Source organism: Gymnogyps californianus, chromosome 6 (genome assembly GCF_018139145.2).
Source record: "Gymnogyps californianus isolate 813 chromosome 6, ASM1813914v2, whole genome shotgun sequence".
Taxonomy (NCBI): domain Eukaryota; kingdom Metazoa; phylum Chordata; class Aves; order Accipitriformes; family Cathartidae; genus Gymnogyps; species Gymnogyps californianus.
The window spans coordinates 3,424,025-3,437,288 of record NC_059476.1 but is presented as its reverse complement, the minus strand read 5'-3'; the positions used below and the strand labels follow the sequence as shown (position 1 = coordinate 3,437,288).

At 37.9% G+C, this 13,264-nt stretch overlaps 1 protein-coding gene across 2 annotated transcripts in view; it reads left to right on the top strand.

The window, feature by feature from the left end:
- The window catches only part of DOCK1 (dedicator of cytokinesis 1), a 318,400-nt gene that overhangs the window by 70,483 nt on the left and 234,653 nt on the right, over positions 1-13,264 (top strand). For both annotated transcript variants that reach the window (XM_050899443.1, XM_050899442.1), the window contains exons 23-24: positions 95-203; positions 12,086-12,156. In XM_050899443.1, coding sequence (XP_050755400.1) covers positions 95-203; positions 12,086-12,156 — 180 coding nt within the window. The remainder of the gene's footprint in view (positions 1-94; positions 204-12,085; positions 12,157-13,264) is intronic.

Sequence of the window (13,264 nt, the reverse complement as noted above, 5' to 3'; positions counted from 1 at the left end):
CAAATTATCATCTGTCATTTGAACAGATTTTTTAAAAAAAATCTGTATTTCCATTTTAGTTGGATCGTGCTTATGAAACCTAATTATTTTTTAGACTTTATGAAAACAAAGGAGAAGCAGACTTCAGGGAGTCTCTGCTGCAGCTCTTTAAGTCCATCAATGAGATGATGAGCAGCATCTCCGATCAAACTGTCATAGTGAAGGTATGTACTTTACAGGTCTCCATCTTGGCTTTACTGTTGCATCCTAAACCACAATTAAGCAGTCAGTGTATGCTTGTGTTTGTCCCCAAAAGCGTTTTTTTACCTCAAACATGTTTAATACTTAGTGCTTCTAATGAAGAGTTTGTGACTATATAAAGAATGTGCTCTGAACAAGTAAGTTTACTTAAATTGTTGCATATACCTTGCTTTTATTTTTAAAAGAGAACTTAGGGGTTAACTGATATTTAGCTTGTTTAACTTGTATAACCTTAAGGTATTTTTAAGGCATTATCTTTAAGTTGCTGATGACCGTGTAGATCCTCGTATTCTTATGCAGTTATATCCTAGGCTATCGGGAACTTCAATATAGTATCTGAAGCCTTAGTACATGTTTTTAATGGAAAATCAGGAGTGAGTCAGACTGCAGACTCCACCCCACACCCCTCTTCTTTTGTCCCTTTAAAATGGGACGCGTTTTTGGTAGCATTGGCTGGCTCATGGAACTGGGAATGTGGTCTCTGACCTCAAATGAATGTGGGCGTTGATATCACAGCAGAAGCATTGAATTATAGGACTGGTAGATTTTTGTATTCTGAGGAGTCTGAGGTCATTGTGCCGATACCAGTCTCATGTTCTGTTAGTGAATCTCTTTCACTATGGAAAAGTACAGAGACCGTCATAAACACGCGTTTGATAAGCTACACCTTGAAGTTCTCCTTGTGGTTCCAAATAGAATTTATAAAAGGACGTAACTCTTGACCTAGCCGTGCTGAATCAGTTGAAAGATGATGATCAGAAAGGGGCTAAGAATTGGAGTTGAATTTGGGGACAGTTTGACAGTATGATGGCTCCTGTTCAGATGCACAGTGACTGTGCATTAGGAGAATTTTTTATAGCAGCTGGGAAGCAAAGACAGACAGTGGCAAAGTACTGCGCCAGTGCAAGAGGTTCCTCTTGAAGGGAGCTGGGAAGCGTACAGTAGGAAAACACCTAAGTCAAAAACACCGGTCCTTTGTAGCTGAGTGCATGCAGGTCTTAGGCTAGTAATACCATGCTGAGCACACAGCAAAAATAGATAGTGGCGATAAAGCTGCTGAGTTAGAATATTTTAGGCAGAGAGGCTGAGACTGTATCATCTGATAACAAAATAGGGATATTACATGTTTCAAGAAAGCTGTATTTTCATTCCGTTGACAAAGCATCTATCCTGAATGGAAATTGGTAAGTTTGAGTCAGTGACTCAGTGTGCTATCTGGTGTTTTACAAATAGGATGTTTTCAGATTACGAGGACTGAATGTAAGATTTATTTTCCCGAGACTCGTTTGTGAGGCCGACTTCAGGAAGGCAGATGAACATGAGCTTTTTTCTTTTTCCAACAGTTTATGCCTTGGGGAAGGGAAAAAAAAAAAATTAAAAATACCCCCAAAAATGGATTTGGTTGTCTTCACCTGAGATGCAGGAAAAGACAAACTTCCTAGCAAAGGCTAGAGAGATCACACTACAGCAGTGTCTGTCCTAGTCTGTGTATTGTTTCACATTCAGATCTCTGCAAACGTGCGTAGAGCACATCTACTGTCTGCGTTTGGCTACGTGAAGTATGCTGGTGGATGAAGCATTGACAGATGAGCCAGTGTGAGGTTGTCCGAGAAGTGTGCTTGTGGATGCCTTTCAGAAGCCTTGACAACCTTTCATTCATTATTCATTGCTTTCATCTCCTTTGGACTCTAATTACTTAGCTCTTAGAACACATAATTGTTAGTATTGGCTTTTTGCAGCTTGTGAGATTGCTTTTATTATGTTCAGATATCCACTGAAGCACTACAGTTTTTTCAGTAACTAGAAATGTGTGATTCTATTACAAAGAATAAAATTATTGAATAGGTGGATAAATGTGGGGGTTTTCTGAGAGAGAGTATGGCTTCTGTGAATCTTGCCTGACAAAGCTGTTGGGGTCCTGGGAGGGTGTCGGTAACCACGTAAAGTGGACATGACATTACAGGCCTCATTCAGCATCTTTATCGGTGATCTGGAGTTGGTAGTTAAGTACCATGCTAGTGGTGAGGAACGTCAGAAGGACCTCGCAAAACTGAGGGGGCTAAAATGTGAGCTGCAAGGTAGACAAATGTAAGGCAGCGCATCTCAGGAAGAGTAGATTAATCCCTGTATGATGCTCTACTTGAAGCTGGCAGTTGCAGTTTGGGGAAGACGCTTTGGAGTCACAACTGACAGCTCTCTGGAGTCATCAGTTCCATGCGCAGTGGCAGGCAAAGAAGCAACAGGGTGTTGGGTGTCAGCCAGAGGGATAATGAGAACATGGCAGGGCTGTCATTTCGTTGTTAGATAGCCTTGGTGCATCCGCATCTTGCATGCCAGGTGCTGTTCTGATCTCCGTACCTCAGGAAATAGTTAAAGGGTATGGAGGACCAGGATTGGGAATGGTGCACCTTCCTGGTGGGTGAGCCGTCTGTGAAACTCTGCTGCGCCAAATCCCACAGTACAAGAAATAGGGTGCACTCACTGATATCAGTAGGAGGTTAGTTTAAAACAAGTAAAAGAAAAATTTTTCATTTCTGAAGCTTGCTGTCACAGGTGGTTATGGATGCAGACAGTGTCAGCAGGCCCAGAAAGAGGCTAGGCAGATTTACAGACCACAGGTCCATAGATGTTCTGAAAAGATGGGTGAAGACGCAGCCTCTAAAGGGTGCTGGGGGAGCCAGGAGGGGAATGGACCACAGAAACTGTAAATGGCATCTCCTGTGGCCACCGTTGGAGACCGAGTGCTGGGCTGTACAAACTGTTAGTGTGGTACAGTGAGCGTTTCTTGTGCTGTTGCATACTCTGTTGAAGTTTTGTAGAAAACTAATGAAGATAAGCAGACAAGTTGCTAGGTCCATGTGTTGTGCGGTTAAGATCAGCAGATCTAGCTGTAGCAGTTTCAGGCTTTCTTTTACTGTTTTTAATATATATTGGGGAAGCTAAGTAAGTGTATACAAAATAAGTCTGTTTGGAGAGATAAGAAGTTGAAAAGACCTACATAGAAAATTAAGGTGCTTCACATTAAAAGAGGCAGATGCTTAATTCACACATTTGAATATTTCTATTTCTGCTTGCAAAAATTGTAATCTGTCTTGATAGTTTATCAACATGAAGCAGAACTGCCACTGGAAAGTTCTTCTGAAATGTTCACAACTTCTCTCTTTGGGCTGGTTATACTGAATTCCCCCCCCCAGCCTGTCTGTTACGAGAGTAGCCTTCAAACTGACACTGTGCGGGGGAGAATGAATGACTGCAGTCTTATGTTCTTAGCAAGAATTACTCTTTATCTATTCAAATATTTATGTCCTTGTAGAAGCTGATGAGCTGTTTCTGACTGTAGCTCTGGTCTTCAGTTACTTAATATTTTGCATTTAAATTACCCCTTTTTTTAATTTGAATTTTTCAAGGCTTTGGTTACATTTAAAAAAAGAGTTTCCTCAAAAGAAAACTGTATGAATTGTACAAGGATTTAAGGTTGTAGAGCACAAAAAGACACACTGAATTTGTACCTCTTTTAGGATTATGGCTATTCAGAATTTCTTAGGGTAGGGGAGAATTTGTATATGTGGCTGTTTTGCAAGCCTGACTTCAGTTTCAGCCTTTTAAGGAAACAAAATCAAGAATATTTTCTGTGGAGGGCATGTTAAAAGTGATACTTTGCAGTTTTGCTGGCTGCAAGTAGATATAACTACACAGCATGGATTAAATTTTTCTCAAGACTTAAACGGAAAAAAACCCCAACAAACAAAAAAACAAAAGCCCTGTCTATCTGCGAAATCCTCTGCTGCACCAAAATCGTGCTTTGCATTACTGAGGATGCTTTGACTCCCAGTCTCATGGCTGGGAAGGCCGATGACCTGATCTTTTGCACAGGATTCTCCAAGAAGCTTTGAGTTGGCCTGGAGTTAGGGAGAGGCATGTCCGTGTCAGCTGTCCATCCTTCACTGCTTCCAGTGTGGTGTGGTCAGAGGAGGGGGCTCTGAAGGTGACCCTAGTGCTGGCTCCGGTCTGCTGCCCGCTGTGTCGCTGCAGTTAGTGGTCACTTTGTGGCTGAAGAACTGGTCACCCAGTCCTTGGGGTGTATATTTGTAGTCGCTGGCTTAGCGTATGCATGGAAAAAACTCTATTTTTTTTTCAGAGTGTAAAGGTCTGTTTCCTTTTGTGACCTTTTGGTATTGCAAAATAATAACAATTTAAAAACATTATTAAAAGGTTATTTTAAATTTGAGTTGTAGTGCTTCAGCTATGTATTTTTACAATAAATAGGTAAAAATCCATGTATTCTTGGAACACGATTTGAGCAGAGCTTTACTAACATTTATACCTGTTTGTGGACTCAAATATGTTGCAATCAAAACATTAAGGTGTAAGAATGAATGAAAACCGCTTTCATCCTAGGCTATAAAGGCAGCAATATTCAACCCTATGTGTTTGAATTTGAGAAGCTGGTATGGTATCAATTACAGTGTTCAAAACAATGCAGAGTTTGTTTTTTATAATTAACTAAATATAATTGTTAGGGAGGGGTTTTTTTTGTGTGTCAGTGTTGACTGCAGTAGAGGCAGTCATTCAGAGGCCACCTTTTACACTTGATGTCTTTTAAGGTGTGCAGTTCTCCAACCTGGAGAGGGAAATTCAAACAGTGATTTGAGCTGACAGATGTTTTGGTCGTCATCTTAGAAAAATTTTTCTTGCATGATGAATGGTAGCGGGCTGCAATAATAGTTTGAGAAGTAGAGAGATTAAACTTTGTTTTTCAAGTATCAGTTTGATTTTAAGAATTCCTTGATTAAATAAGGTGTGCAGCATTTGGTACGTGCACATATTTTTAATGGTTACAAGCGTAGTGAGCTTTCCTGGTTTTATTCCTATTTTCTGCTAATTGGTGCATGATAATTATTTCCCTCACCTTTTACTGTTTAAGCATGAGCTCAGCTGAAGCCTAGCATGACGTTTCCAGTTTAGATAAAAATGCAAATGTTTCCTAGTAATTTATTCTTGGGCAACAAGAAACAAGGGCAGTTGAGCCAGCTGCATCGGATTTATGAGGACTGTCTGATTTCGGCTGTGTTTGTATGAGGGAGCTGAACTATTCTCAGCAGGGTTCTTGCAGTTTGCTCTAATGTTTGCTGTTATGCGTGACTTTGTACTGCTGTTCAGGATGACTGAAAAATTATAGGCTGGTAGCCAAGTTAGTTCTCTGTGCTTTAAATGATCTTGATAAAGTAGGTGTGTATACAGAATTATCCTGTAATGTGACCGCAGAGAGCCGGGGCAGAAGATGATAACATTTCACTAATGCGAATTCTCTTGTGTGTATGGCTTTTTAATAATCTTTGTTACTTTTAACACATGATGCATATTTCTCAGTATGCATACCATACTTTTTCCTACTCAATATTAAGCATTTATTGCTAAAGCCACAGAAGAGTATTTAAATGAAGACAGGGAAATACATTACAAGCTGCTGAGGTACATAGGAAGAAAACAAAAGAGACTGCATTAGTCTACAGGGCTTTTCCAACAGGTTGAATACGCTGACTATCGTTTAAAATTAGTTGAGTAACAAAATGCAACCACGGACTGAGGTTTCTGTGTCTCTTAGAACCTATATGGGAAAGTCTGTTGTTACACTGGCAACAAACGCGTTAATCTCTAGAAGAGTGCAATGCCACTTTACTTGTGATCATGCTTTGTGCTCTTTTACACTGAATTTCGTGCCGGAGGCGTTGGTTCAGTTGTGATTTGGAACGAATGACTGCTGTAGAGTGGGGCAATTCAAAACCAGTGTTTAGGTGTTCTTGGAAATTGTTTCATCCAGCTGCTGACTGGGCTTAATTTGGCTGGGTTGATGAGTTTCATAGAATGGCATCTGGCATAACGCTTGTGTAGAAGGTAGGTGCTTTGTGTTGAATGACACAAAAGATGAAAATTAACATTAAAATCATGTACACATTGCGTCAGGTAAAACAAATTTATTGCTTCATCAAACAGAAGAGTTCATAAGAATATACTATATTTGGCAAAGAGATTTTATGCTTAATTTTGAGACTAGGTGTGCTGTTTGAAATGAATGACTTTAGAAAATGACATTTTTAAATTAAGTATTTTTGCTTTTATGTAGTACAAAGAGATGAACTTAAATCTTAGACAAAACCTGTAGTATACTATTCAGAATACATTTGGGTTAATACTTTGCAAACATCATTTGTTCAATCTAATGACAACCTTAAGTTAGTATTGCAGTTTTCTTAAATGGCCACTGTAAAGAAGCTTTTGCTATTGTTTTTTGGCATTCCTTGTCAGTATAAAACCAAGAATGGGATAAAAGTTAGAATTTTCTGTTGTTGCAAGATTGCTTTGCTGTACTCTGTACTGCTTTGTTTTCATTTACCAGTGACCATTGTTATTGTCACAGCAGTAATTTCTGTTTTGTATTAATGAAGAGATTGCTCAATATTCTCAACTGTGTAATAAACAAAAGTAAATTAGTAAAACTCCCATTGTTTATATCTGTTATCCAAAATTATATCAGAAGTGACTTTAAGCTCTTATGACAAAGAAGTGTTTGTGCAGACAATTTGCCTTCTACCGAGTGGTAGAAGGATGCTATGGTGCAATATAATGCCATATTGTTGGTCCCCTTTTAGTGTAGTTTTGTGTTAATACGTAAGGGTGTTAGTTCAAGTGCGGTAAAATAGAATTTTTGTGTTGAGAGTGTAATTTTTCTTATTCCACAAGCCTTCAAATACACTAACGGCTACCAGATGTGACAAAGTAATGGAGATGCTTACAAACAGTGCTTGCTGAACACACAGGCTGCGGCATGACTTTCTGGCTTTGAGACAGAACGTATTTAAGATACGTCTCCAAATGGCATGTGAAATATGCTGTAATTGTACTAATCTTGTAATGCTTCTTAAACATGTTTCTGAGCATATGCACTTCTGTGTAGATATGTTCTTCATGGCTTGCTATTATGTTGGATTGTCAGTGTTTGAAACAATAATCTCTGTGGCTTTTCAAAGGGTGGACTAGGTGACTTTTGGCACTGGTGACCGAATGCTTAAGGTAATGCTGCTTTTCATGAGTGAAGCCATCTCCAGCACACTCAAAGGTTTGCAGAAGCAGACTCCGTGGAGAAGTACTAGTCTGTCTTTTGTCTTTCCCCAACTTAAAACTAGGAAGGGCTTGAAGGGAGCTGTGGTCGGAGGACAGGCTTACACGGTGTCCTAGAGGAAACTGTTAGGAGTGAAGAGGGCTTCAGGTTGCCTGGGCCCTGGTGGGAGTCCCAAAACTTAAAAGTTGAGGTGCTTACATTTGCCTAATGACACGAAGAAAAAGCGTGTGGATCTGTCCTCCCATCTCTTTCTGGGAGGACTGCTGATACGTGTCTATCTTCATGAAGAAATGAAAAACTCAGGAACTTTTCTGTAAGGCAGCTTCTCCAGGTAATTTTTAGTAGTTGGGGTTTTTGGGATTCTTTTTGTTGTTCCAAAAAATAAATGAAGCTTACCCTTATTTTACATAGTTTATACGTGCAAGTGTTGAAGTGCTCTAACAGGTTTTCTGGGGTTTGAGGTTTTTTTCCCCCCAAAAAATTGCAGAAGTTGCTTTCAGAATAAAGTGACTGTTTTGGTGACAGTGTTTTCTAAACTGCTGGCTTAGGATAAAGTTTTAGTCATAGAAACTCCTTGAACCTTTAGATCTGAGTAATGTGCTAGTTTTTCTTTGGTAGATCCCATTCCTTACCCATTCTTGTCTCATTAAACCTGTCTGGACATGAATCATCAGGCAAAAAAGAGCCGTGGCAGCGTGGGCACTGCAGTGGACCCTTCACTGATGTTCAGAGGGACCACCGTTAGAAACAACGCTTCCATTGCACTTAGTCTTATTTATTCTGGGTTTCTTACCATGTCTGAAGGGTTTTTGCCCCGACTAATCTTTTGATACAGGCCATCACTGAATTTGTTTCTTCAGTCTGAAAACCCCCCCGTGTTATTTAGCTGCTAGCTCTGAAGAAGTTTAGGAGAATACAATTAGCTGTTAAATTCATTGATGTGCTTATAATGACTTATCTTAAAGGTTGCAAAGGATGACTGCTCTAGATAGAGAGATGGTTGTGATGATTTAAGGAATAAGTTGCGATTATTCTGTGGAACGATAAAACCTAGGAATTTTGTCCTCTGTATTGGCTGTGCAGAGGACTGTGACCATCAATTATTGCTTAATTTATTCTATTTAAGGCAAAGCTTTGACTTTTCTGGACCTTATTATTTTCACTTAGTGAGTTTTATTTCTTGGCATACTTAATTGCCTTTTTTTATAGTTTAGAAGGGTATCCCTGAAGCACTACACTCATCGACTTAGCAGTTCAATAGGTTGTATTGGCAGCTGGTTCATGTAATAAGTGTCAGTTAACGGTTCTTTTCATATGTATGTACTTTGGCTGTGGTATAATACCTTTTATACCCAGATATGATATTCATAAAGGGGAAATTAACACATATTTGTGTAAGTGCACAGCTGTGTGTATGCTTGTGCGTGGTGGGGAGAGGGAGAAGTAAGGGATAAGACATAATATTGAAAGGTACTTGGAGTTAGCTCGCAGGCTGACATGCACTTGTTGACGTCATGCCGATCCTTGACTCGCATGTGAATCATATCCCAGGAAAAGAAAATAAATTCCAATAATACCCTGACAGTCAATAGAACAGTGAGCGTACAAGGAAGTTTAACTCAGTAACAGGGAAAATATATCCATTATTCATATGGTGCACTGTCTTGTTTCTGCTTTCTGTCCTTTCTATTCTTCCCTTTTGCTAGTTTGTGTGCTTTGTAGTACTTAAAATGAATGATTTTGTAACTTGATAAGGGTAGTAATAATTTGTCACTTCTTTTCCACAAGAAGAGAAGCCTCTTTGGGCAGTAAAATTTTTTTTGCAGCCCAGCTTGAAATTATGTATAATTGTTGACTAAGTATGTAAGACTGGTATTTCCAGCTTTGTATGTGTATCTAATATGATCACATGGCAATTATTGCAAAAACCTGTTTGATTAAAAATCAGAGAATTAGAGTTCTTCATTATTGTGTTTTCTCTAATGCTGTTTTGAATTTTCGAGTGTCATAGGCATCACTGTGTAACTGTGAAACTAAGACTTTGATTTAGTTTGCCATGTACTTCTTGCAGAAATGAGGAATTTGAACATTTGTCCAGTGCTGATCAAGAGTGGAAAGTAATCTAATTTAATTTCTTACAATGGAAAAAAACCAAACCAGATTGCTTATTTGTTTTTTTCCTGATGTTATATGAAAAGACGAGAACAGGTTTTTTATCTGCTCAATTTAATATTCCTCACTTAGGTATTCCAGTATCCTGGGAATAACCAGCATTGCAATTGTGCTACTGCTAACAAAAGATCTACTTGCAGCTGCAGCTTCTAACAGAGTAGAATCTACAGTGAGAGCTGCTCTTTTACAAGAGTTAGTATCAACAAAAAGTTATTTTAGTAGACCTTTGGATTACACAGATACAGATTTAATCATAAGGCTGCAGAGCCTACTTGTCTGATCATACTGTCTGTCATGTAAATGAGTCAGTTGAGATTGGAAATGGGGAAATATACTTCCACAATTTTCTTTAAATTTTAAGATATTAAACTTTAATTGGTTTGTCCATAAAGTAGAACCTAAGTAGCTGATAATTGTTGTAACTGCAGGCGTTAAATTGATGTTGTAAATAGCTTTACCTGCTAGTACTTAATTTAAGCTATTAAAGTGTTAATTTTAATGATTGTGCCAGCACAGTGTGAAATTTTAATTCAAGATATAAAATGCAAGCTCTTTTTTAGTATGTGTTACTAAACATTTATTGCTACATGCATTTGAATGATAAGCAAATAAAAACACAGCGATGGCTGTGGTTTATAACTGGTCATTAGAGTCCTCATCCATCAAAACACAGAAGCGTGTACATAATGGGACTATTTGCATAATTACAGTTATGAGCTTGATTTCTGAGCATGTGAGTAGTCCTTTAAGCATACGTGGAAATGTTTGATGATCAAGCTTGACAGTTTAACTAGACTATGAATAAAAACTGGAATGCTCTGAAATTTGCATCTAACCTATTGACATGTTTGGTTTTTGCTCTTTTAAAAGTGGTCAGCAAGCGTTGGCAAACTTTCCGTGTTGGCTACTTGAAGTTATCCTTGTGACTGTAATCAAACAATTGGACCTCATGCATTCAAGAAAGGTGGAATTTGATTTAAAATTACGAGGGTTGTGGCAGAAAAGTGTAGTTGTTTGAAAATAGACAAGTAGTTTTGTATGTACCTGTGAGGCAATACTCCTCAAGTCTCTTTCCCTGTGGCTCTTCCTCCTATTAACAACTACTGCTAAATAGAAATTTTCTGTCTCTTGAATTCCTCTGACCGTGGAGTTGTATACTATAGTCACTTGTCATGTCATGGACTTCAGACTAGAAAAGTATTGATTAAAAAAGAAAAGTATAAGGGCTCGTCTTCCTTCTAATTCAAGAGGATAGGGAGCGCATGGTGTTCTCATTGACGGAAACTGCAAATGCTAAGCATTAAACCCACAAACAGAAATGCCCTTTATGGGGAATGAATCATTCCCCCTTTTGAGGCAAAAATACATCTGTAATCAAACTGTTTGATATTATCAATAAAATGCAAAGGTAAGCGAAATAAGTCTGGCTGTTGTGGTTTATATTTGAATTACTGTGGTTTTTTTCTAGTCTGGTGCTCAGTGGACGCAAGAACTTGAGGGACCTCAGTAAAAATAATGCATGTGTATGAGCTAATAAGGTTAAGATTAAAACCAAAGACTTTTGCCTTAGGGTTTTTTATCTAGAACATTTTCTCATCTATTGTTTGAAATAGGGCATTTAAATCCATTTGCAAATGAAGAAAAAAACCCCCAACTTCATCTGATTGAGATTACTGTTTGTGTAGACTAAGTGATTTGTATCTGTGGTGTTACTAGAGGTCCGTTTACTATTGTCTAACCCAAAGTGTATTCTGGCATGATTGCCTTAAATTGCTGGGCAGTAATTTTTAATTGCTGGATTTTTGCTCTTGATGCCTGTAAGAGAATGTTTGCTCTAGAAATAAATAAATAACTACTGATTGTTACTAAGAAAGAGAAAGACAAAATTAGTTAAAATTACTATGAATAGTTAAAATGTTAAGCATCTGTTTGTATCGTCTGAATCCTGTCATTATGTACTGTGAAATGGAGTGACAACTGCAAGTTCAAGGGGAATTAGAAAGAACTGCAGTTTCATTAGTGGCTACCAAGAATTTACGGCGGGGGAGAAATGACAAGTGTGCATTTTTGTTTCATTTTTGTTTCATTTTTAAGTAGTGGAGGGAAAATTTAAACCCAAACACCTACAGCATGGCTGATGCGGAGAAGGTGCTTCTCCAGCTCTACAGAAGATAGGTAAAAAGTGATTAGAGGAACACAACTTAGTTATGCGTTGTGTACTGATACACCAAAAGGTTTCTATAACGTGTTGGAAGGAGCTTGTAAGTCTCTAATTTTGGTGTAAGTTGTCAGTTTTCCCAGCTTACTAATCTTTCGTGCTGCTCTTCTTTTAAACCTGTTAAATCTAAAAGTTTCATTTTCATTGAGTTTCAGTTTAGGTAACTTACCCCCAAAAGAATATGCTAAGAGCAAGTCACAGGGGTTCAGCTGAAGCCACAGAGAATAGTTAAGCTAAAGCAACCTACTCTTGTGTGATTCTCTTCTTGCAGTCTTTGCATCACCTTTAAAGACATTAATTTCAGTCTTGTTTATTTGTTGTTTTTATTTTTTTAGGGGGCAGCACTTAAATACTTGCCAGCTATTGTCAATGATGTGAAATTAGTATTTGATCCAAAAGAACTTAGGTGAGTAGAGTTAATGAAATGCGTAGTGTGAACTTTATCTAGATCTTTATTTTACATATGTATACACACACATACATAAAAATATATACAGAGGCAATGAAATACGATCACCTGAGATGTTTTATCACTTTGGGTTTATTACCTTTTTTTTGCCTTGCAAATATTTTTAGGGCTACACAAATAGCCTGTTTTAAAAGTAACATGTATGGCACCAAGGTTTGACAAATGTCTTGACAAACTTTGCAGTCTTGTTGAGTACAATCATGTAATGAGATAGCAAGAATTATCAATCAGGCAACTGACATCAAAACTCTTAAGCTGTGTACTTGATGCTTCACTCTGTCAAGTATAAATTTAATGTAAGTAATAACTCTGGTTTTGTTCAGTGAACCCTGTTACTGGATCGACATTTCAGTAGCTCATAAACACGGGAAAGTTGTTAGTAAATAGAAACGGTAATAGGAAGAAGTTTTAGAACAAAAAAACGATAGAGAAACCTAATCAAAACTAGTATTTCAGGAGAACTTTTAACTTAAAGAGAAAAAAATCAGTTTTTCTTTCACAGTGCTATTACAAGGTATTTAAGTTGGAAAAAAACCCTTTTTTATCTAATTTGATTGCACAAACCCTTCTATATATTGTCCATTTTCATTTCTGTGTTCTGGTGTGTCAAAATGAGGAAAAGAAGGATAAAGTAGAAATAAAATAGATAAGTATAATCTTAGTCTAACATTCCAACGGCCTGAGGAACCTGGCATTTAGCTTCTGCTTGCCTGTACTGTAAACTTTTTTACATGTACACTTATGATTCCTAGGGGCCGAGGGAATACATCTTTGTAGGGTTTCTGGACTAAATCATAATTTTGATATGTGATAGCAAAAGTACTGGGAAAATATACGAAATGACAAATACCAGGATTTGGCCGGTTTTATCCCAAATGCTACGGTTTTCTGTCACTTAGAGTATTTAAATTGAGATTGAATAATACTTAGAAGTGAAGCTTAATAGGAAAACCAGAAAAACCCCAGGATTTTAGCAAGCAATGCAAAATTATTGAAAAGGCTCTTAAAAAATCTGTGTTATGTGTGAGCTCAGCTGATGAGTGAT